Below are 27,508 nucleotides of genomic sequence, written 5' to 3' on the forward strand. Positions count from 1 at the left end.
CTTTCCACACTGTGCCTGAACTCAGGTTATTGTTCTTAATGCCAGTTTTAACTATTGTAACTTGCTCAGTATTAACATATTACCCAAAGTATTGAATAAAATCATTATCTTATAATTACGTTTTCAGGGAGATTTTTCATCTGAAATTTCTTAAAAGTAAAGTTAATTCAAAAATGACAATTTTTTTCAGCATTTACTCATCGTGATGTGGCTCCGAACCTTTATGAGTTTCTTGAACACAAAATATGCTGTTTAGAAGAATGTTTGAAACCAGTAGCCATTGACAGAAAATAAATAAAAATAAATAACAATACTATGGATGTCTACTTATAGATGATGTTTCTTGAGGTTCATTATTTTGTAAAAAAAAATTTTTTAATTAAATTAATTAAAAATGAAATATAAATAAATATATAATACTATGGATAGCGATAAATTTACAAAACTTTTTGAGGTACATTATTTGTAACAAATAATTAAAAATAAAATAAAATCTAAATAAATAATACTATAGATGGCTACTAATTTACAAATTTTTTTTGAAATACATTATTTTGTAATAAAAAAGAAAAATAAATAAATAAACAATACTATGAAAAGATACTAATTTACAATATTTTTTGAAGTACATTATTTTGTAACAAATAAATAATAAAAAATTAAACAAAATATAAATAAACAAATAAATAAATAAATAATACTATGAATGGCTAGTAATTTATGACAATTTTAAGGTACATTGTTTTGTAATAAATAAACAATTAAAAATAAAATATTTTTAAATAAATAAATAAATAATACTATAGATGTCTACTAATTTACAACATTATTTGAAGTACGTTATTTTGTAAGAGACTTGCTTTCTCTGTTGAACACAAAATATGCTATTTTAGAAAAATGTTTAACCAGTAATCATTGGCAAATAAAAAAATTAAAATAAATAAATCAAAATAATATAAATAGCTGCAATTTTTTACATTTTTAAAATGTTAATTTGTGTTTATCAGGAGAAACTCGAACAGGTTTGAAACAATTTATTCATCTTATAAAAACAAATGGATTTTTTCATTATTATAAATATGCTTCATAATTTTATTTATAGGTTTAAAACAACAATTGTGATAATATCATTGACAAAAAATATTGCACAACTCCACGTAAGGTTAACTTTTTCCTATATTATTCCTCTTCCATTTATTGCTTTGAAAATTACATTCAAAATGCCTTTTCTCAGAGCTCTTTAACCACAAAAAAACTATTATAAAACTCAAATCAATAAGGCTGTTTTGTAAAGCACATGTGTTTTTGACCCTTGAAAACATACTCTTTTATTCCTTTAAACTGATTAGAGGAGAGCATAATCACATCAAGACTAATTCCACAGCTCCTGACCTTTGAGTCAGCTAATGCAGAGAGAACAGTACTTGAGGTTTGTTGTGTAGAGAGTAACCTCAGGCTTTAGCTACGGTAAAGAAACGGTACAAAACCCCCCACAAAACACTCCATTTATTCAAGCAGAAAAAATGGCAATGACTGTCGAAATCACCCACGGGAGTGACATCATCTGTAAGTACAATCTGCTCTCCTAACAGCCGACATTCATTTGTGTAACTACAGACATCCTCTCTCAACAGCCATGTGGTCAATGCTGGACAGTAGCTTAATGCTTTTACTGTGTTTTTAACTGCATTTAAGTCAAATTTTAAGCGTCTTATAGTATGTGTGAAAATAAAATTTACAATGTTTGTTTTGCTAGTGCACATTGTTAGTCTTAAGGTGAACAAATAATCAAGTTAATCCACTGAAAAAATCTTTGATTAAAGTCTGACCGTTTGTTTCCTCATTTGGAGTGGTGGTCCTTCTTTAAGTACTTTTGAAGTCTTCAGCCATGATATACTTAACCACGCCCCTCTTACTATTAGTTTGCTATGAGGGAATTATGCGCAAAAAAAGACCCCCCCTATTAAATATTCAGTTTCAGCATGTAGTACATCGACATACTAAAATAAACATTACGCAACAACTTTCAGTTCACACAGAGTTTAAGTACTTTTTATGATTTGTTTTAGGAAACTATTACTTTTATTTAACATAAAACGGTCTACTACATTTCATAAATGTTCTAAATTAAATTGTTATTTTGACCTGCAAAAACTGCAATCCACTTAAAGATGCAACAGAGTTTCCCATTTATGAATTCACTGATTCATACGATTCGTTCAGAGTGAGTCTACAGTTTACAATTCACTGATTCAAACAATCTATTCTGAGCAGGTCTCCAGTTAACGATTCGCTGAAACAGATGATCATCAAATTTAAGCTTTTAATGCTGGGTTTTTGAATTTATTAACATAAATCACATTTAGCTCACGAATATCAGCTGTATTACTTTTACTTCACTACATTTCAAAAAACAAACTATTGTGCTTTCTACTCCACTGTTTAGCACCTAGACTGCAGCTTTGTACAAGACATTTGGCCATAGGAGAAATGGCTGTGCCCAACTGAGCCTAGTTTCTCTCGAGGTGTTTTAATTCTTCACTTTTGCCATTTGGTGAAGTTTTGAAGAATTGAATTTCTTTCAGAAAAACTGTAATCCGCTTAAAGATGCAATAGCATGTCCAATTCATGAATTCAATGATTCAGATAATTCGTTCAGAGTGAGTCTACAGTATAAAATCCACTTACTGAAACGGATGGCGAGCATCAAATTTAAACTTTTAATGCTGAATTTTCAAAAAAAAAAAAATCACATTTAGATCATGAATATCAGTATTACTTAATTAACTACATTAAAAAAAAACATGATACTTTCTACTCCACTATTTATTTCATAAATGCTGCAAATGAAAATGTTATTTTGACATGCAGAAACTTTAATTAGCTTAGAGAAGCAATAGCATGTCTGATTCAAAAATTCACTGATTCAGATGATTCGTTCAGAGTGATTCTCCAGTTTACAATTCAACAATTAAAACAATTAATTCTGAGCAAGTCTCCGGTGAACGATTCACCGAAATGCATGGTAAGCATCAAATTTAAGTCTTCAACGTTGAATTTTCACATTTTTAATGTAAATCATATTTAGCTCATGAACGTCAGTTTTACTTCACTACATTTAAAATGATAATAAACTTCCGGTGAACAGTTAATGTGACTTTTTTTTCCATTACATACGGTTCCTTTTACAGCATCGATCTTGTAATGTAATTAAAATATAATCAGTTAAATATACTTTGGCATTCATTTAGTTGCTCAAGCGTAAAACAAGATGAAAAGCCTTTTACACGCACGCACCCGTCAGGATTAGAAGGTTAGCAAAGAAGCTCCATTGAATATACTCGGGTAAAATAAATGTTCATATTTTAAAGTTAGACACAGAAAAATATAATTTAATGCAGTGCTTCTTGTATAATCTGAGACCCACTTTATATTGGATGTCATTCAGCTAGATCACTTATTTTTAAAGAAAACAGACCCTAAATGCGCAGATTTTGTATTGGTATACAGTTCACCGGAAGCGATTGAGCCAGATTACTGACAAATTAAAACTCCTTCTGCATACTTCTGCATATACCCTATAGCATGTCTGAATTATAAATTCCCTGATTCATATGATTAGTTGAGGGCATCAAATTTCAGCTTTTAATGCTAAATTGTTGAATTTATTAATGTAAATCCCATTTAGCTCATGAACGTCAGCTGTTTGTGAAGTAAATCTATTGTCAAAGGTTGATCTGTTTAAGCTCACATGTCTGACTGGGTCCCAATTCACTTAAGTGTCTTTAACTAAGATTTACTTACATTTCAATTCATTATTTGGTACAATACACTTATTACGTACATACTGTAAATGTTTTTTTAGATTGTACTTATATATTAATAACACCTGCATGTAATTACATCTGTAACTAGTTTATGTAATCACATTTATAATTACACTGTTGACACATTCCACACACCTTAACCTATCCTTAAACCTACCCACACCAAAAAACCTGTCCCTCACCTTACACTTAACTCTTACTGTTATGTAATACAATATAAACTCAATAACTACAAAGCATTTTTAAAAAAGTAGTTTAGGCCACTTAATACAAGAAGTGGGACTAAAATATCCATAAATCATTAGAATAACAGAAATGGACGCTCATAAATATTCCTTTCCTGTGTTTCAGAACTACTTTTTAGATTTATACTTAAAAGGATAAATCCAAAAATGAAAATGCTGACATCGGTTACACACTCTTGACTTGTTCCAAATCAGCTGTTTTTTTTAGTTTTGTAAATGCAAAAGCATATAATTTGAAGAATGTTGGAAACCATTGGTATCTATAGTGAAAACAAGAGTACGTCAAGAATAAGTAACTGATGACAATTTAGATTTTTGGGTGAACTATCCCTTTAATCACACTTTTGCTCTTTGACTTAAGTTAATTTATTTTTTTGGGGTATCTGTCAAGTGCTTAATTTATGCACATCATCCACCACTGCCATGTGCTGCATTTTGGTAAATATCAGAGTTGGAGATGGCGATGGCATCTGTGTATGCTGGATTTTGTGCCGTTAGTGGACCACAGTTGGACTGTGGTTGGTTGTGGAAGAGCATGCAGAGATGGTGTGCTGTTGAAAGGGGTGCTGGGGGAATAAAGCAGGAGGAGAAATCCATTTAGAGAAGAGCGATGCAGTCGTTCCGGCAGCCCTGAGGCGCATACAGTACAGGATGAAAAAGTAAAACGCATCTCATCACCATCAGAGCACTCTCTCTCTCTCTTTCTTTCTCTCGGTCACATACGACACGTTCTTTCGGCTCTGTTTGCAAAGGCATCAGTTTTTGAGAATTGACTATTTTCTCATGATTACAGAAAGGGCTAATCCCCTTTGGTTCTGCATTGCTCTATTCATTAAGGGCATCCTTGCTCGCTCTCATTAGATATGTAAAACCAATCGGCAGTAATTAGTTACTCTGAAGCACAAGACGCTAATCTGGTCTGAATTATGGATTAATACATCAAAGGCTGATTCTCCCAGAGCAGCCGCTGAAGAGTCTTGGAGCAGTAGGTGCTGCTGATGCAAGAACGCGCAGCGCAGAAGCTGCTGTTTCAGAGAACAGAGAGGAAACGCTCATCAAGGCCATTTACAGATGAGGATTGTGGATGCATTATTTGTGCAGCACAACACAAGGGATGGGGGAAGGAGGTTTGATTGTGGTGGACGTTTTTCATTTCAATAGTGCGATGATACAGTATATGGCCTTTTGGGATTTTCATTTGGACAACAGCAGAAGGAAATGCTTTTGTGAAACTGAAAATGGGTGTAGACCGACTGTTTCTCTTTTGCTGTCTGTAATGTTTCTGTAAAGGAGTTTTAATTACAACAGCACTCAAATATTTTGCTACTTCATTAAAATGAGCTAAAACAACTTTACAGATTTCAGCTCCACTTAATTGTTTTATATCCAATCCAACTAAATTTGTTAAACTTAATTGATTTGTGTTGGGACACAATGGATGAATTGTGTGGAACCCTCCATTTTTTAATGCAGGAGTGAATAGTTCTACAAAAAAAATATTATGTATGCAAATTTATTAGCTCAACAGTGACATTTTCATTGCTTTTTCAAATATATGTATAATAATGTTTAACAGATTAAGAACATTTCCACAGTGTTTCCTACTATATCATTTGTTTCTGGATATAATATATATATATATATATATATATATATATATATATATATATATATATATATATATATATATATATATATATATATATATATATATATATATAGATATATATATATATATATTTTAGCTTAGCTGAAATGAAAGCACCCTCATTCATTCATTCATTTTCCTCCTAGTCCCTTTGTTAATCAGGGGTCACCACAGCAGAATGAACTGTCAACTTACCCAGCACATTTTACGCAGCAGATGCCCTTCCAGCTGCAAACCAACACAGGGAAACACCCATACACTTCTGCAGTCACACACATACACTAAGGCCAATTTAGATTATCTAATTCACTTATACTGCATGTCTTTGGACGGTGGGGGAAATCGGAGCACCCGGAGAAAACCCATGTAAACACCCAGGGGAAAACATGCGAACTCCACACAGAAATGACAACTGACCCAGCCAGAACTCGAACCAGCGACCTTCTTGCTGTGAGACGATCGTGCTACTCACTGTGCTACCATGACAGCCAATAGCACTTTTTACATTTTTTAGAATAAAATTTTTATGGTCAATATTATTAGCTTCCCTGAGCTGTTTGTTTGACTTGACTGATTAGCTGCATCCCAAATGGCACACTATGCACTGTACTTTTGCACTTACACACTCACAACATAGTATTTAAATGAAGTGCCTTCCCAAATGGAACACTAAAACATTTTTACTAAGTGGAAATTCAAACCGTTTCCCAGATGACTTTTGACGGTTGCCATATTAGCGAAATAAAAGACAAATCGATCAAATAATCCCTGCCATGAGTATACCCTCATTCACCCTCAAGAAGCGCTATAGTCACCCTCATAGAAGAATTTTGCTGTCACAAAATAAAGTAATTTAACATGAGCGCCTGAAAGCTCCGCCCCTTCCGCTACTTGAGCAAAGCAAAGGTTGTTGAGTGTGTGAAGTGTCCAACATTCAACATTTCATTTTAATGGTTGAATCATCCAGTGAACTTTTTCTTTTTTTATAGTTTTTAGTGTGAACGCACTACTTACACTTTATGTACTACAAAATAGAATAGAATTGTGCACAAGTATGCGATTTGGGACAAACCTATTAACCTAACTTGCCTAATGAATTAACCTTGTTAAGCTATTAAATTGCACATTAAACTGATTACTACTGTATGTTGCAAATTAACTTTCAAATATTATGTACTGTCATCATGGCAAAAGACAAAACAACCGTTATTAAAAATTAGTTCAAAATGAAAACTATTATGTTTTAAAAAATATTATAAAAAAAACAGGACTAAGGAAAAATTTGAAAATTAATATTTGAGGATTAATATTTCACATAAGGGCAAATAATTTTTCCTTTAACTGTATGTTTTAGAAAATAATTACCTTCATCTTGATATATATATATTCATCTGTACAAACATTGATGCATTTTTATTTTATCTATATACTATAAAAATATAAGACAATCTTTTAAATGTGTTATATTTTTAATAGGCGGCACAGTGCCGCAGTAGGTAGCGCTGTCACTTCACAGTAAGAAGGTCGCTGGTTCGAGCCTCGGCTGGGTCAGTTGGCATTTCTGTGTGGAGTTTGCATGTTCTCTCCGTGTTTGCGTTGGTTTCCTCTGGGTGTTTCCCCCACAGTCCAAAGACATGCGCTATAGGTGAACTGGGTAAGCTAAACTGTCTGTAGTGTATGAGAATGAATGAGAAAGTATGGGTGTTTCCCAGTGATAAGTTGCAGCTGGAAGGGCATCCGCTGCGTAAAACATATGCTGGATATGTTGGCGGTTCATTCCACTGTGGCGACTCCTGATTAATAAAGGGACTAAGCCAAAAAGAAAATGAATGAATGAATGAATGAATGTTTATTATACCGGACATCCAAATCTCAATTTGTTTATAAGATGCATTACTAATATACACTATTATTAGTATTTTATATCGCATAATGCTTTTAGTCAATGGTTATTAGCCACATCTCTGCATAAACACCACAACACTGAACTGCTGCTATTTCTATCTTTTTGGAATCAGTTTTTTTACAGACGAGCACCAACAGACCAACCAAGTGTGGACCATAATCCGCAAACACACACTCTCACACCCCAGAAGACTCTCTTGTTCTGTGTCGCTTCCTCCTCGTGAGAGCTTGTGGTTTTAACATGTTTAGTTTCTCTCCCGGTGTGAAAGTGCTGATATGCTGTCTAAGTAGGAAACATAAAACACAGCGCCCAACCAAAGTCAAAGTCTGCAGATGATACACACACATAGATCCAATACAGACACTCGCAGCAGACACACACACATACACACACGTTCCCTCCCCCTTACCTCCCACCCTTTGGGGCTGCCGTAATCTGTTGACAACACTGACTCACATCGGGTAGAGATAAACACTCCATCATAACAAAGGAGAAAAGAACAACGTGGCGCATATTAGTCTTAAACTGAACCATCAAACATAAAAGCGTTCTGCAAACACCTAGAAATTATATCATTATCTTCTAATAAGTCTGATACATATTCATTCATTATTGTCATTATCTATAATCAGCGTGAAATCCAAACACTTAAAAATGAAATTGCTCCAGTAAAGTAATGAATGTGACCAAGCCCTTTCATTTCTACACAATTAACATTCATGGCTAAAGGTGTGGTCACATTGCTCTGCAAAACTGATGTGGGCGACACAAAATACAGGTGCAAAGCAAGTCGAAACTGTTTTGAGCTCATCCATGTTTGGACACTTTAACAGGTTTTTTCGAAAACACATTTTGGTAGTGTAAAGTTTTATGTGGCTGAATCCATTCAAACAGCCATCATCCAGATGACATTTAAACTTTGCAGTCTTAAAACAGCCAGTGGTGCTTTCCCAAACATATACAGTATACAGGGGCACCGGTAAGGGGGTAAGTTAGGATAATTCTAAAAGCTTTTTTGGGGCCCCCAACTAACCAACACTCCCCCGTCTTCATCTTCGTCAACCCGACTATGAACCCTTTATATACATATATAGTTGAAGTCAGAATTATTAGCCCCCCTGAATTTTTAGCCCATGTTAATTTTTTCCTCCAATTTCTGTTTAACAAAGACACATTTATAAACATAATAGTTTTAATAATATTAGAAATAATAATACTAATAGTTTTAATAATAGTTTTTAATATTTTTAATAACTGATTTTATCTTTGCTATTATGACAGTAATAATACTTTACTAGATGTTTTTCAAGACACTAGTATTCAGCTTAAAGTGACATTTAAAGGCTTAACTAGGTTAATTAGGCAGGTTATTGCATAATGATGGTTTGTTCTATAGACTATCGAAAAAATTGTTTTATCTGGGCTAATAATTTTGACATTGAAATGGTTTTTAAAAAATTAAAACCTGCTTTTATTGTAGCTGAAATAAAACAAATAAGACTTTCTAAATATTATCAGACATACTGTGAAAATACTTAAAAAAGAAAAACAATTCAAATGGGGGCTAATAATTCTGACTTCAACTGTAAATATATATTTATTTATCATTAAAAAAATTTAAATTACTAGAGAATTTGGCAGTTCATTCCACTGTGGTGAGCGATGACAAAGCAGGAAATAAACCAAGGAAAGTGAGCGATTGAGTGAGTTATTTTTTAATCCATATCAGTAATAAACTATTTGCTTGTTTGCTTGCTTTGGCCTATCTTTTATCCTCCATGCTTAATTGAAACACGATTTCATTTCCTTAACACATATTATTGAGAATATTCCATATTTTTGGAACGGCACTCACCAAAACATAGTCTCATGCACAAATCAGATATATGGTCATACAATGATATGCATAAAAACATAGATTTATTTATTTGTTGTTTATAAAGCTACATTTGGTAGCAGACATAACATTTAACAAAGTGTCATGTTTCACAAAGTGAAATGTTGCATATACATTGGCATAAATATAGGCCTATTTTTAAAATCTAAATAAAACCATTCAATTCAATTCAGCTTTATTTGTACAGCACTTTTACAATGTAGATTGTGTCAAAGCAGCTTTACACTATGGTCATAGTAACTGGAACAGTGTAGTTCAGTTTTTTTTTTTTTTTTTGTATGTGTGTATATGCATGAACTATACCATATGTTTTGTTTTTTCAATCTTCAGAAATGTAACAGATTATCGCTTGTAATGTAAAAAACAAAAGTCTGCTGCGTTCAAAATGGCATGAATTTTTTTCTGAGTGCACTAAGAAGGGACCAGAATTGTCAATTGGAAGATCGTTAAACTAAACTGTAATATAAAAAAAAAAACTTTGAGACCAAAGTACATCAAATCTGAGCAAGATTTTTTTAAAGCTCTCAAAATAATTGAAAGTGGACGGTAAAATGTTAGGTGAAAGGGCATAAGGGGGATAACTCAAAATAGAATGCAGGTACTATGCTTCTAACCACAGTCTAGAGGTGTAGTTCTTACCACTAAAATTTGAAATGCTGTTTGTGAATTTTGGTTGCAACAATGGACTCGGAAAACACGAAACGCTGAACTATGTTAGTAATGTCAGGACTTGCTAGTTGGCTAGTGATGATTTGGGGAAACCAAGCCCAGTTTGGTTTGAAGGTGAAAAAACTAAACAAAGAAACATTTAAAGAAAACGTTTTTTGTTGATCCGTTTCAAGCTTGTCTACTTTTGACCATCAGAGGTAGATGAAAACACATTTGATCTGTCGGTTTAAACTCTTCCGTGATCAAATGCATTCAAACTGCCACAAAAGGCAGCCTACTTAAATTAAATTATAAAACATTATGAGATGCATTGTTGAAGTGCACCAACCAGATGGGATTTAAACTTAGCCATCTGAAATGGGAAGTTAGGTTTGAAGGAGAAAAAACATTTAAAAAACAGTGCTGATTTTATCACAACAACAGTGTTTGGCACAGTCTTTCTATTATTAAGCTAAAATGAAAGCTGCTGCACTCCATATTTTTTTCTGCAGTCTCATTCTGCATTTCTATGTTAAATTAACACGTCTATTTTTTATAATAGATCAAACTATACCAAGCCCAAAAATACACCTGCTCACAGACTCTCAAAGAGGGCAAGTTTACACCTGGTATTGAGATGTACGTTCATCAATCCTATCTCAAGTGTGTAACACTAAATAAATGCACACACTGTAGAAATATATTTTAAGCTTGTCCACCTTCAAAGATTTCCAGTGGTTTTCAAAAACACTTTCAACTGGATTGCTTTCAGGGTGTTTACACTCATGTACTCGACTGCGTACAAACAGGCACAAAAGACCACCTACAGTACCCTCTGTCTGTCTACTGACCTAATTCTTAAACATTATGGGACGTGTTTTTGAAGCACACTAGCCAGATTTAAACTCTGCTTTCAGAAATCTCCATATTTATTCCGCCATCTTGCCTTTGCGCTCATATGTGAATTCCGTAATCTTATTTTCCAGCATTACACTAGAAGATCAGAAAAAGCTCATGCATACACCAATAGACCTTCCACTAAGAGAGTGGTTGAAACAGAACAAGAGCGACAATTTAAAACACACAAGCGTAAATCTGCAATCATTTCAACCAAAAAGCTCCCTAATACCATAATTATATCACTAATGGGATGAACGTTAACCCTTGGCTGTCTATATTAACCCTATGTTTTTCCATGGGTTTGCTCTATTCACAATCCCGTCATGTCTACTCAGGGCGAAACTCTTCAATCTCGTTAACCTCTGGTCATGATGTCAGCGGGTCAGCCAAAGGAAAAGAGCGGCACTTTCACAACAAGACAATAAACATCACCAACGACCAAACATTTGGGCTTGATCTGTAGAACAGTGTGGGAGGACACATCAGAATGTGCCGAAATAATCTCTAATCTCTCTGAAAGAGAAGCAGCGGAGGCTTGCACAGATGTTCCACTGCCCTATACCTTATCGCTAATAGATAATGACAGCTGCCAGCAAGACTTTGCATTGCCTGTGAGTGTGTGTGTGTATGGTGAATCAGAGTAGGGGGTGGGGGGATTAAGTAAGACACAGCCGTTGGTGGAATAAACAGCCAGGCGCTCCTATGGCAGTCCACCCCTGCCTGCCATAAATAGGTCAGTGGAACAACATTCCCCAATCATCCAGCATGGCAACATTCCCATGCCATGCCAAACAGCCAACATGGCCGCCCATGTATGAGCTGTCAAGAAAGACGCCATCGCATCGCATCACATCACATACTTGCTGACTTATTAACTTATGCTCAGGGCAGTTTCGCATGATGTTTCACAATGCGCATTAAAACAAATCACAAAAGATCCCATTTCCCATTCAAAACATGCAAATGAACATGCAAAACAGACATTCTGGAAGCACATTGTACATGCAAAAAGGGATCAAAACATTACAGAAACATGAACATTCTCATGCACAAACACATGGCAAACTTAGAAATCCCTATACCTTTCATTGCTGTGATCATTAAGTACATCCTGAGGCTCAGTGGCCATGCAGAGGAGCGTCAGAGGAGCATGTGCAGATTTGGACGTAAACGCTGAGCTTCTGACTGACTGACTAGAGCGCTGCTGTGCCTCTCGTCTCTACCGCATGAGAATCCATGTGACTGTGACATAAGGACTAAACCCTTTCTTCCCGCCCACTCAGGCCTTGAGTGACAGCCGTGTCATCCAATGGGGGATTAGTGAGTGAGTCTGTGTGGTTAATAGGGTTGGCGTTGGCTCACCTTGCACTGCTCTGCAATGTGTGTGTTTTTTTTTTTTGGTATTACTCTGCTGTGTGCAGGAAGTCGTCTGCAGGTACAGAGCTAAAAGACTTTTCCTTCCTCTTTGAGAGTGCTGTAATGTAACACACAGGGCATTGACTACCTACTGTCATACTTATCACACCATCTGTAATGATTGATATCTCTAGTGGCACGTCATCATTATTATTACCTAACACATTACACATTACTGGGAAGCTTGAAAAGCCAGAGACATAAACAATGGGCTGAATAAATGTTTTGAGAGCAGCTCAAAATGAACTTTTCACCTTGGAGATTTTATGGCTTTCTGGAAATTAACATTAGTTATCAAGCTACCCAAGGTTATACTGATTCATTTAACTTACTGCAAGTAAATTGTGTATGACACACAGACAGATGGAGAGATGGATTGATAGATAGATAGACAGACAGACAGAAAGATAGATAGACGGACAGACAGACAGACAGACAGACAGACAGACAGACAGACAGACAGATAGACAGATAGATAGATAGATAGATAGATAGATAGATAGATAGATAGATAGATAGATAGATAGATAGATAGATAGATAGATAGATAGACAGACAGACAGACGGACGGACGGACAGATGGATGGAAGGGTGGACAGGTGGACAGACAGACAGACAGACAGACAGACAGACAGACAGACAGACAGAGAGACAGAGAGATAGACAGATAGATAGATAGATAGATAGATAGATAGATAGATAGATAGATAGATAGATAGATAGATAGATAGATAGATAGATAGATAGATAGATAGATAGATAGATAGATATATATATAGATAGATAGATAGATAGACAGACAGAGAAATTAAAAATAAATCTTTTTAAATAAGTTAAATAAATAAGTTATTTTAATAATAAATAAGTTATTATCAAATTTATTATTTTAATAACAAATAAGTTATTTTTATAGTGGCATAGTCCCTTTATTCATCAGTGGTTGCCACAGAGCAATGAACCGCCTGTTAAATTTTATATATTTATATATCTATATAATACAATATAACTTATAAATAGATTTATTTCATTTTTTGTGTATTTCATTACATATACACAATACTAGCTTAACAAACGTTAACAAAACAATTAAAACAATTTCCTTAAATCGCATAACTTTTATTTTTTATTTGACAAACTAAAATAATTACATCTTGTTTTGATTTCACTCTTCACTAATTAACTGTTTATGTATGGTCAACCCAACAGTGTGTATACTTAAAATAGTTTAACCTAAATTAATTAAAATACGTATATGTATATTACAAACATAAATGATGACAAATTCCATATTATAAATATGCACTTTTATCATTTTATCTACAAACACCATCATCTGCCACTGAAAAAAGACCATATTGACTGATAGTAAAGCCATATGTAGTTAAGCTATCAGCGGCACAACAGGGATTTTAAATTCCATGTGTTTGCCTACAGGATAACTGGCATATTTGAAATGCTACCCATATGTGTGTTGGGTACAAACACACCCACATTCAGCCTTATACAGGTCTGGCTGAATCTGAGGGGAACGGAGCCATCTGAATGCTAATGATCTGGCCAGAGCCCAGCAAAACACACAACACCGTCTCTGACACAGTGCGGCCAAAAGGTCTAGGCTAAGACGACACACAGCTAACTGATCAAAGTATCATGTTAAACCATCTCTGTGGTTGTGAAATATTACATAATACTGAAGCTCAAGGTAAGAACCTGTTAGCTAACTTCATCTGGCAACATGTGTCAACTATCTCAATCTGCCTTAAAGACACAGTTCACCCTAAAATGACCTTTTTTGTCTTCGATTTACTAAGTTGTGAGTTGTTCCAAATATGTGTCTCTCGTCCGTTACAAAACAGAAATTCATACAGATGATCATTTTTGGGTGAAGTTACCCTTTTTAGACAGAGTTGAATGGAAGCTTGTTTCTGAATAAAATAAAACATAAAGCAACTTATTTCATGCAAATCTTACAGTTCAGACTTTTCTATTCAGAATCATACAATTGTATTAAAACAAATCTGAACATAGTCCTCAGTGACTGTGATTTCCTGGTTTGTTAAACCTTTAACAAGTGCAATTGCAAGTCAAATCTACGTTTGACCCAGAGAAATCTGCTGATTTATAGCTATGAAACCAGTTCAATCTTTTCGGCCACAGAGAATTATTTCTCTGATTCAAGCATTTAAATTACTCACAAAAGTACTGGTATAACAGTTAATGGTTCAGATATAAACAGTGATGTCCAATGCAGTGATCAAAATAATGCACATCAGGTTACTTTGGATCACTATGTTGTGCCAATCACATTAAGTTAATTGGTTAAACATTCATTCATTTTCTTTTTGGCTTGGTCCCTTTATTAATCCGGGGTCACCACAGTGGAATGAATCACCAACTTATCCAGCACGTTTTTACACAGCTGATGCTCTTCCAGCCGCAACCCATCTCTGAGAAACAACCACACACACAAACTCTCATACACTACGGACAATTTGGCCTACACAGTTCACCTGTACCGCATGTCTGTGGACTGTGGGGGAAACCGGAGCACCCGGAGGAAACCCACGCAAACGCAGGGAGAACAAGCAAACTCCACATAGAAACGCAGAGGTTTGAACCAGCGACCTTCATGCTGCGAGGCGACAGCACTACCTACTGCGCCACAGCGTCGCCTTGGTTAAACATATAATTATAAAACCAACATGTATAAAAGTTAAAAACACTGATTCAAGTCTTCATGAGTATGTCACTGATCTTTTGGAAGATTATTCGAATAAATTCTTTAAAATATACAGTATTTTTATAATATATATTTGTGTCAGAATTTCAAGTAACTTACTTATAACTCTGAAGTTGTCTCTATTTTAAACAAAAAAGTATGATTCACCTACAGTATATGCATTTTTTTTTTGACCGATACAACTAACTAGATTAATGTTAACTAGTTTGGGGGCAGATAGCTGATATATTAGCCAATAAAAGCACATATTATTATTTTTTCTTTGTTTTCTATCTTTAAGTTTCCAAAAAAAAAGGCAAACACATTTAGGGGCCTAGCATATACCAAGCACAGTAAGGCACAAGACGTGTTTGGCATGATTTGGTGCTAGTTTCAGACCAGCGCAACCCTAGTTTTCACGTTTTTTGCCACGTTGTTGAGGACTCATTGGTGCTCCGGTCTAGAAAAAAGGTGTGTTAAGGCGCATTGTTGGTGCGTTGCTACTTTAAAGAACTAAAATAGACTGTGCAACTGACCAGCTCAAAGCAGGTCTAAAGTCCAGCGCAGAACGTGTTAATTGTGCGCCTTAACACGTACACATTGCTTAATACACACAGGATGTAGAGCAATATGAAAATATCTTTACAAATTTAAAAGAATTAAAGGATTAAAACATTACAAAAATTATTATTTTCTACATAAATATAAAAACCACTGCCTGAATCCCTTCTACATCTCGGGGGCTTTTTTTTAGTTTATTCATGACGATTTGCATTTGTATAATGTTCTTATTATTAGCAGTATTTTTTTTATATGCATATTGATATTTGTTTTAATCAAAACAAGTTTAGATTTGTCCACCTGTCAGGTTTTGGAGGAATCTGCATCACCATATGGGTCATAAGAACAGGATGTGTGTTGGGTTATAACTCAACACACTTTGTTTTTATTGTGCATTTATCAGTTTGCTGGAAATTAGAACTGAATTTAGAAATAGTTTTAAAACAAATCTTTGCGCTTAACAAATGAAATTAAACATATTGAGTAGGCTGATGGATGTCTGCAGTGGAGTGCGTACACCGTTTCCTTATCTACGAAAATAAAGGAGTAAAGAGAAAGTAAAAAGGCCAGTTTTTACACTTAGTTTTTCACTTACAATGATGCTATGTAAATAGCAAATGCACCACAGCGTGACGCAACTCTTAAAGGGATTAAAATATGAGAATCTGATCAATTTAATGCACGTTATGCTCAAAACACAGCGATACCTCTTTAGGAGAATAAGCACAATCCTGTTAGACCATATGCTGCAGTGCAAACCACAATTTTATTAATCCTTAAAATAGAAAAAGTATTCGGACATGCCCTTAATGCTTTTGCACCTGCAACTGATTTTATTTTAAAACCCTATCTTATAACCCCAACTCAAAACAAAAAAGTTTGAACTAAGCTCTGAAATTTCAGAATCAATTAATTTTTTTTATGGCCTGCTTTCTTTATACATTAAATCTACTGCTTGATAAAAAACTTCAACATACAACTAAGTCACAGAACATTAACCAAAATCAAAATACCAGTCAAACATAAAGAAAAAAGGCAGCTTGCAAGCATGAAGAGGTTCACCCAGCACGAAATGGATCCTTTTTACCAGCCTGTTATGATGAGTTTAATAGTCATCAGCATTTTAAATCCTTTAAAGTTTTGAATATATATATATATATATATATATATATATTTTTTTTTTAAACGTATAAACATTTATATGTATTTATGTATGTAGTAAATTATCTTTGCTTCAAATGACAAAAAAATGAGGTGTTTCTAATGCAGCGTCTATGGGACAGGACAGCAAATTTGATGATGGCAGCCAGAGAAGAGAATAACGTCAGTCTCACACAATTTTTTTCCTTTTTCTGAACGCCTTTATAACACCATCATGAAGTTTTCATTTTATGATTTAAGCAAATAAGATTGTAAAAAAGCATTCCCATTCACTGCACAGGTTTTTCCAACTATGACGACTTCCGCTACTGAGAAACCCGGAAGTGTGACAAGGGTCAATTTATCGGCTTACAGATTTCGATCTATTTTTTGTTATCAGACTGATTACAATAACATTAAATATAGCATTTATTAGCCGATATTGATTTAGCCGCCAATATGCCTACAAAAAAAGTGTGAAACTCAGTTTATCCACAATTGTGCACATCTATCTCACACCTTAAAGCCTTTCTTCTGAGAAGCACTGCTCTAAACCCGATCCTTTAAATCCTGTGCCCTCTAGAAACATCACCCACATGCTGCCCAACCGAGGCTTGAATAGTTGAAATAGAGATGCTGGAGCTGCTTTTGCTGGTCTCGTGTTTCACGGGCCTGACAGCAGTGTGAGGATGGGCTCGTGTTGTGTGAGACTCTCTCCACGGAGAAATTCATCCCTCCGCAATCCTGAACGCAAGCTTTAACTTCAGCAGGATAGACAAGCTCATACATGCTCACAGCTGCTGCTTGTTTGCTTGGCGTCTCCAACACAAACATCAAGACACACAGGCACACATGTGCAAACACCCTCAGTCACTCCATCACACCAAAACCTCTCATTTAAAGGGATAGTTCACCCAAAAATTATTCACTTCTCTCCACGCCCCACTGTTTGAATTTCATTCCTCTGTTAAACATAAAAGAAGTTACTTAGAAGAATGTTGGACACCAGTAACCATTGACTTACATAGTATTCTTCATTTTTCCTACTATGGATGTCATTCACTGGTTATTGGGAAATTCTTCAAAAATTCACATATTTTTTGTGTTCAACAGAAAACAAAAACCTAATTCATAAACTTTTGGAAGCACTTCAGGGTGAGTAAATGTAGGGTAAATGTTTGTTTTTAGGAGAACTATTCCTTTAAAAGGCACCAAAATACAACCTGAACCCCATAGGGATGCAACCACTAAAGGGGACTTTAGAGGAGTGTGAAAACCATTCACATATTAACACTTGGTTTATGTCAGTATTCAAGACACATCTTAGACTGTAAAGGGGATTTCAAATCATTTACTGCACAAACAGGAAGTCTCTGTTGGTAAACCACACAAGCATCCCACTGGGGTGCAGTCATTTTCTTGAGCAGCTTCTCTCACCTTGACCTATGTTTTTGTGTCATATTGGCGAAACCTTTCAGCATGAAACCAATATATATGAAACAGTTCTTTTTTGTTGCCATAAACAGCCACTATTCGTTTTGGAATGACATGTAGAACACAGTAATATCATTATGTAATGCATGTTATTTTTTTGCTTTGTTTTTTTAAATAACATATAAATCATTTTCTTTTTAAAACAATTAGATTGCTTTAGATTTAGAGTAAATAAGGATTCAACCATGCAAGTTATTCTAAATCTTTTCAAAATATAAGTACAATATTTATGTGAATATTTAGTTGTGCTCGAAAGTTTACATACTCCATAATTTTAACAACATAAAAGAAAGATCATACAAAATGTGTGTTATTCTTTATTTAGTACTGTCCTGAGCAGTGTTGGGGAAAGTTACTTTTGAAAGTAATGCATTACAATATTATATATTTTTTCAGAACTTGCAGTTTTCTTCTTCTTTTTTGAATAGACGAGCTCTGCATTTAATGGTGCAGTGTATAACCTACACTGTCATTTATATTTAAAAAATGAATAATAAAAATGTATAATATTGTTACATTCTGAGAACTTACTGATGTTTTACATGCTGTATACTCAGATTAATGAAAGTTGAAAGCAATGTGTTTGCTACTTTTGTGTTTTTGTCTCACTTGTTCAATAAAATCATTGTTAATTGGGACAATCCCCCTTTCTTCAATGTGTTCAAAATAATGAGAATTCTTCCATCAAAGAAATGTAAGGCTCTGCCATCTTGGTTTTTGTCAGTTCCAGCTGGAAGCTCATTGTCTCATTGAGTGTGATTTAATGTGATTACACTAATTGTAATTCAGCAAACAATTTTTAAAAGCATATTAATTAAACTAAAAAGTCAAAAAAGTCACAGAATATTCTAACTTAAATTTTTTTAAGAAAGGCATTACTTAATATTTGGAGAGCACATAAAAAGAAAATTGAAAAGTTGTCAATTTGACTGTCTGTTATATTGTTTTGTATTATTTTATATTTGTTATAATTTTTGTTTTGCTATTATTTTTATTACATTATTTCTTGAATGTTGATTTTGTATTGTAATTTTTATGTTGTGTGGGTATAAAAATTCAAAATAAAATAAAAAAAGTTCAATAACAAAAAAAAAAAAAGAACTGCATTACTTCACTCGTTACTTAGAAAAGTAATTTTATTATGTAGCTCGCATGACTTGTAATGCGTTACCTTAACACTGATCTTGAGTAAGATATTTTATATAAAAGATGTTTACATATAGAACAGAAAACAAAAACATAGCTGAAATGATTAAAATAACCCAGTGCAAATGCTTACACACCCTTGGTTTTCAATACTGTGTGTGTTTCCTGATGTGAACTGTAAACTCTGTGGACACTTATGTAAACTTTGAGCACAACTGTATATTATAACATTCTACAAATATATTGGTATAATTTGCATATAAAATAAACACATAAACACACACACACACATAGGATGTACTCAATCATTTTTGGTGATGCAATATATCACCCATACATTAAAAAAAAATAAAATTCTAGCAACATTTTAGCTGATCGTGCAACATCTCTATCTCTATTGGAGGTGTCAGTATGAATAAAAAAACACTGTAGTATTTACTATAAATTACTGCAGTATATTTTCATGTGGGTGTCTGATAACTGAAAATAGACCTGGTAGCAGATATCGCAGCGTCTTACTTTTTTACCTTGCAAGTTTTTGTGCAAGCATTTATTATTATTAACTTAGAATATGCATTTTCACATTATGATTACAATGTCTAGTTATTAAATTGTTAAAATGACTATAATTAAATGTATTATCATTAAGAATAAAATAGTATTTGTTCTTTGGAACAGTGTACTTGCATTGAGATGATATTATATTATTATTCTGGTATAATGAGAGGCATAAAATGACAATAATATCATTTATCGCAGGGGTGTCCAAACTCAGTCCTGGAGGGCCGATGTCCTGGAGATTTTAGCTCCAACCCTAAACAAACACACCTGAACCAGCTAATCAAGCTCTTACTAGATACTAGAAACTTCCTGGTAGGTGTGTTAAAGCAAGTTGGAGATAAACTCTCTAAGACACCGGCCCTCCAGGATCGAGTTTGGACACCTCTGGTTTATTGCAATATATTTTGGTGCAATACATCGTACAACAAAACAGAAACAGTCAGAAGCCAACACACACAATGTATATATATACATATATATATATATATACATATACATATATATATATATATATATATATATATATATATATATATATATATATATATATATATATATATATATATAAAATGAAGTGTATGTTTTATGATTTATGATGATGTTTACAGTCAGTGTGTAAACATGGTGTGGGTGAGAGGAGGTGAGAAAGATCAGTTACACCACTGACAAACTGGTAAACACAACTTTAAAAAGCAGTTACACAGAAATCTCACAAGGAACTTACAGTCGGTGTAACGAGAACTCATTAGGAAATAAAATCATACTGAAATATTTGCTTTTTATGCCAACATTTATCATCAGTGTCATCTGATCTGTGCTCTCTTCAACATCAAAGCATTAACTGTCACTTTGCACATTAACGCAAAGAATCTGAATAAAGCAATGAGAGGTGGATGCCAATCTGAGCATCAACATTCTCCTTTTTGTTTTTAACTTTCTATAAGTTCCGGGTCTCCTCCTCTGTTCACCAGGTTTTGTAACAACTTTCCTTATCGTTTGATCTCACAGGCAAGTTTAATATGTGACAAAAACATTTTTTTTGCATAAAGACCATACTTACAAGTGTGCGTTTTCTTTCCAGAGGACACATCTAAAAAAGACAAGAAGTAAAATACATTTTAAACATTTGTGATGTGTTTTATACAACCTAAAAATCATTTACAAAAATTTTGTACCACATGCTCATTGAAAATACAAGTTTCAGCCTACAATTTTGTGAAACTGCAAATACGTACTTAAACATGCATTTGACTGCAGTTTCTAGGTAAAATGAATGCTACGAGGAAGTATGATGCTAACAAAATTTGTTCCTTTTCACACTAATGATACTTTTTAGTTTGCTCGGTAGCTAATTTTGTATGGTGGCGTGCCATGCAGAGCCTGGGGGTTCACAAAAGAAATGAAGAAAAATACATGGTCCCAGTGCACTTTTCTTTTACTTTTGCTACTAAAAACACTATTGGTTGGGTTAAGGGAAGAGCTGAGGTCAGTGGTTGACAAGGTGATCTGTGAAACAAGCCCAGCCTCCTTGCAGATGTGTCTAAGAAGGACATGCATCTCAAACGTGCTACAAAATGTACCCTAAGTAACATATTATAGATTCACAAAAATATAGAGAGCACCCTCTAGTGGATTTGTTTTCTGAAATGTACAACAAAACCTATCTAGACAATACAAACGTACCATAACTTACGTTTTGTAAAAATGTAGACTGAGACATACATTTCTAATGTGACGATACTGAAATTGTGTTAAATTTTGTGTTAAAGTTTGTGTGCTGTGATTAAGGCTGTCAACAGAGAGTACACACACCTTTCTGGGGGGACTGCATTAGGACCTATTATAACCAAGTAATTAAGCAGCCCATACAATTTACACATTTAAGAACACCATGAAACAAAAATACTAAACTTTTTGAAGTCACATTATGAATAACATCTCTAAAATTGTTAGTGGTGGAATAACTTTTAACTAGATGAATTCTGTTGTTGCAGCAACCGGTTCTGCCTCCGGTCACCTAAAAACTCCTCCCCTGCCAGAAGAAGGATGAACATATCTAGAAATTCCGAATGAGCAGAACACGATATGCTATATGCTATATGCGATATGCTTTAAAGCAGCTTAGTAGCTGTACGTAAAGTTAGCCAAAAGCTAATTGTGAGTTAAGACTCTACATTTGAATGAGGAAAAGTATAATGTTCAATATGGCGAATGAAGCCCCGCCTAAAGGGGGCCAATCATTGATCGCTATAGACTGACGTTTCTCTGATCAGATGTGTGCTTTTACAGTACAACAATTTGGTGGTCAACAAATGCATTGGAATCTCAACAAATACTTGCTGTACAGACATAAGAAATATATCCACATAAAGCTTGAAATCTGTACTTTTAAATGAACCAAAGCGCACTTAATAACAGAAGTTTTTTTGTTTTTTTAATCAGCATAAAATGAACGCGAGGTGCAGTCCATCCTTTCAAACACACATCACAAGACAGCAATTACTCAAACGCCCACAAACTTGTAAACAAAGAGTCGCTATCATTTCTGGAGGAGATTCACAATCAAGACCAATTTCTGGGTTACTTCAGAAGAGCAGCACAATCAGGCAAAGCATTATCCGAATTAAGTGGAAAAATGCCATGAAATGGGTTGGTGTTGTGAACTCGTTTCTTTCAAGTATGCATGCGCATTAGCTAGGGCAACCTGAAAATATGATAATTTTGATTGATTCAGACGTTTAAAAATGAAAGTTGTGAGATAGTTGTTGTTTAATCTTATTGGTGGTTCCAATAATATAATTTAATCGTAAGCTTGGCAAAAAGTTTTGGAGAGTTTGATGTTTCCCCATTAAAACATAATGCCTGAGCATACTGCCCAGGAGACGTATCAAAGTTGGCCGCCGAGTAAAATGACTTGCCTTAAATGGACTTTGCTATAGGATGAAACAGCCTAATATAGAAACAATACCAACATGAATACCAACACTAGGGGTGCCCAAACTCGGTCCTAGAGGACCGGTGTCCTGCAGAGTTTACAGTAGCTCCAACAAACCTGCCAATACATTTCTACCAAGCCTAGTAACCTGGCTCAGTTGTGTCTGATTAGGATTAGCTAAATTAACACACTATATAGAACACCGGCCCCCTAGGACCAAGTTTTGGCACCCCTGTCCAAGACAGACCGGCCAAAGAAAATTAAGAGTGTTTTGTTTAAGAAAGCAAAGAAAAACTAAAATACTGATCAGAAACACAGTTCTGTCATGTTAGTAAACAAATGCCATTGTGTTCTTTCGTTGTGGCGGCCATACTGATCGTCACACTTTTCCCCATTCACAGTATTGAGAGTGAACTAACGTCTATTGTTTCTGGTTGAACGCCCAATCATTCTTCCTGGTGAGCGTTTGTGTATGGTTAGCCTAAATCAGGGGTGTCCAAACTCTGTCCTGGAGGGCCAGTGTCCTGGAGAGTTTAGCTCTAATCAAACACACCTGAACCAGCTTATCAAGCTCCAACTAGATACACTAGAATCTTCCAGGCAGGTGTGTTGAAGCTAGTTGGAGCTAAACTATGCAGGCCACCGGCCCTCCAGAACCGAGTTTGGACACCCCTGGCTTAAATCTAGCCTAATATATCATTTTGGAAATCTCAGAATTGATCCATTTGAGATTTTCTTCCCACAGCTTTGCTTATCAATGTATTTCATATTCTATTTAGTAGTCGTTAATTGTTTTTTATTTAACCAAGCAGACTAATGGTCTGTGCAGCACTCAGTTTAAACAAGTAGTGCTGATTTGCGCATTTTGGCATGTATATTATATGTGAACAGAATGTCATTGATTATAAGTCATCGCCATGCTACTATCTGAAGAGCTAGGTAACAAGCAAGCAGCTGATAATCACAAAATGCCAAACATTAGTTGATTAATCATCACGGTTATTGATGTACTGTGACGTAAATAAATATAATAAAAGTGACACTATAACAAAGATTTAGTACATGTACTGTATGTAGTGAATAAAATGACAGAGCGAAGTTTATTTAAAAGGCCCTGGTTTATAATTTAACATTCAGGGTTACTCAGGTCAGCGCAGTCAATCGCCATTAATCCATCCACTCCCTTTAATCAGGGCTATTGTACTCCAGCCAGCTCCATTGTCATGTAAAATGTCCATCTGAGAGAAATACAATCTATCATGACTAGTGATACTGTCGAAACCAGATACAAGTGGTAAATGGCAACTGCCAATCAACAAAGCATCAACAAGCAATTTATGGCAAATTAATTTCCTTCTGAATGTAAATTAGGATTAAAAAAATGTTTATGTCTAACTCACAGCACATACATAGCATGAGGAAAAGAAATAACTAATTGATATTTTCACGAAAGATTTAATAATGTAAAAAATGATGAGCACTTAGATGTCAGACGTTGTGTGTTTCATTGTGAATATTAAAGTGATAATGTTGAAAATCTTAAGCAGCTGTATTAAAATCTATATATTGTACACATAAAATGACTGCATGATCTTAAGAAGGAGCTTCTAATTAAACCAGCATATTCATTAAACTGATGAGGGAAAGCTTTTTCATTTCTCAGCTCGTTTTCAGCCGGACCAGAACAAACGTTTTGGCTTGCGGCTTTTGAGGAGGCACATTCAATATTCCTCTCCAGCTGAAAATCAGGATGATGAAAAGAGCGAGTCTGACTGCAAACCTTTATTTATCCATCTATTTGTGAAATGAAACAGGAGAGGCGCAGAAAGAAAGAAGAAAAAAAAGATCCCGCTTTGTCTCCCTCCCATCTTCTCAATGCTAAAAAAGAAGGGGCTTCAGATCTGATGATGCTCAGCAGCCAAATGACAAGTCGTTGTTCTTTCCATCCATTCCTAATTGGTTTAACTCCTCGGTCTCAGTCTCTAACAGCCTCCCCCTGAGTCTCTTTGTTTCTGTCTGTTCACATTGAAATTTCCCTGTAATTCTTCTTCCATGCTGAGTTTGGCTCCGAAGAACAGAGAGCATGTGGATGTTCATAGACAAAAATGGCTGAAGGTTGAGAGGATTCGACTGCAATAACGTTAAAGCAAAGCAAAAGTCAGATGGATAGATTCATACCATGTAAAATTGACTTGCTGGGAGATTTTTTGATCTCTGCATTGATAATTGCCTGCGCTCTGTTCCTCTAAAAAAAATCACAATTGAATAATCCATTTTATATGAACTAAGGCAAAACGCATCTCATCTAACATGTGTAACATTCCACAAATGTACCTATACTACATGTGATTCACTACAGTTTCCAGCTAGAATAAACATGAGAGAAAGGAAAACAACAATTGTATTCTTCTAATGGAAATGATGCAGATATACAATAAACGAAGACTTACTTATTACATGCATCACATATTTATCTTCATACTAGGGATAAACTGATTCACTGACTGATTCACTAAATGATTCACTGAACTCATGATTCGATTTAGTTAATGATTTTGAATAATAAAAATTCAATCTCACATTTTATTAAAATGAATCGTCATTAAGAACATTGCAGTAAAAAATGAGTGTCCTTTTATAAGACTATTGCTGCAAAAATCCTAAACTCACATTGTTACACAAATTCTAAATCAAAAAGTTAAAGAGCCCATATTATGGGTTTTTGAAAATTCCCCTCCATGTAGTGTGTAACACAGCTCTAAGTGAAGTGAAGTATCCAGCTAAAGCTTAAATCTGTAAGAATACAGTGTTTAAAACTGTTGATTCATCTATAAAAGAGTCGACTCATAGTGCTTCAAATGAGTCGCCTTGATCACGATTCATTAGGTGTTTCGCCATGACGTACGAACGAAACCAAGTTATTCACGTGCACGCGCAAACCCGGGAGATTTCAAACCTGAGGCCCCGCCCTCTGACGCAGAAACCCAGACACACACACACCCACAAACACACACACACACACACACAAACATGCCGGTTGATTGAAGTCACACTGCAGATGGATATATTGAGTCTCTACCCAAAGATGAAACCTCAGCATTATAACCAAGCAGTTGGAAACTTCTGGAAGCTACATGCTACAAAGAATACTTCATCTGAGTTTGTTAAAGGAAGGATCAGTAAAGAGTAACTGATGGACGTCAGGATGGGTTTCTTCCATTTCTCAAGTGTAAGTACGTGCGGTTAAAGTTGTTGCCTCGTTGACTCTAGCTTGCAAATGTATTTAGTTGTGATTTGTTACTTGTAACCGCGTGTACTGTATCAGGTTAACTGGATATTTTATCTTATCGCGTGCTAAGTCACGTTAAAAACGCGACGCGTGCTGTTTGTTTATGGAGCTCCGTGCTAGAGTTCTGCTCCCGCGATTTATTCGGAAATTTATTCCCGCGCCGCAGAAATCTGGCGCGGGGACAGCCGCGGGAATAAATTTCCAAATAAATCGCGGGAGCGGTCGGTAACGGGTTTAATTTGGGACGGGAGCGGGCTGTCTAGCAATATCACGGATATTGCTATGTGAATTAGAAAGAGAGAGTCTGCTTGGTATGAGAGAGAGCGAGAGAGAGAGAGAGAGAGAGAGAGCGAGCGAACGAACGAACGAGCTTTGTGCTGTGTGTATGTGTTTATACAGACAGCTTGGCTGTCTGGACTGTATACTGGGTGATTTTTGGTTGTGTTCTCCGCTCTAGCGGGACCGGGCAGAAAACGGAGCGGGTTCTCAGGCTAAAACCTGGCGGGTGCGGGCGGAAGCGGGAGCGTTGTCATCCGGAGGTGTGTGTGTGTGTTTTTGTGTGTGTGTGGTATGGCGAGTACACGACTGTCTCCTTCGTTCGGTTATCCGTGGCACTATCCACTCGCCATAGTGTGGCAGCTAAAATCCACGCCTACACTATCGAGCGTGTATGAACTGTGATTACTTTTTAAATTGCTGATTAGCTATTGGCCATTTCCCTCTCTGACTGAAGGCAGTCGACCAATCGCGACAGACTGTCATCGGTCCAATCAGCGCTGATTAGCTCCGCGCTAAGGAGGGGTTTGGGAACAAATGAATCACTGGACGATTCATACAGGAGTCGCTGGGATAATTAGGTAAAAATAAATGCAGATTATAAGACCATGAAAGTGTTTTTTGACCTTGCATGCATATTAGATTGTTGTTGGAGACTCTTACAACCAAGATATGACCCTATTTCATGTATAATATGGGCTGTTTAATAAATAACCTCAATAAAAAATAAGGTGTCACGGTGGGGCAGTGGGTGGCACAATCGCCTCACAGCAAGAAGGTCGCTGGTTTGAGCCCCAGCTGGGTCCCTGGCTCCGCTATAGGTGAATTGCTTAATAAAGAGATTAAGCCGAAAAGAAAATGAATGAATGAATGAATGAATGAATGAATGAATATCTTCAA

General features: G+C 35.3%; 1 protein-coding gene and 1 long non-coding RNA gene across 4 annotated transcripts in view; one reads left to right on the plus strand and one right to left on the minus strand.

Annotated features, from left to right (window-relative positions):
- rorab (RAR-related orphan receptor A, paralog b) overlaps positions 1–27,508 on the minus strand; it is an 86,309-nt gene that overhangs the window by 21,595 nt on the left and 37,206 nt on the right. Inside the window, exon 2 of one of the 3 annotated variants that reach the window (XM_009303216.5) lies at positions 21,169–21,198. The exons of 1 other annotated variant lie outside the window; for it this stretch is intronic. In XM_009303216.5, coding sequence (XP_009301491.2) covers positions 21,169–21,198 — 30 coding nt within the window. 3 annotated transcript variants of the gene reach the window in all.
- Positions 1,420–25,678, plus strand: LOC141375378 (uncharacterized). The gene is made up of 4 exons (XR_012383324.1): positions 1,420–1,566; positions 21,878–21,958; positions 22,103–23,878; positions 24,103–25,678. It is a non-coding gene; the product is annotated as an uncharacterized lncRNA (long non-coding RNA).

The sequence above is a fragment of the Danio rerio genome, chromosome 7 (assembly GCF_049306965.1).
Source record: "Danio rerio strain Tuebingen ecotype United States chromosome 7, GRCz12tu, whole genome shotgun sequence".
In the NCBI taxonomy this organism is placed as follows: domain Eukaryota; kingdom Metazoa; phylum Chordata; class Actinopteri; order Cypriniformes; family Danionidae; genus Danio; species Danio rerio.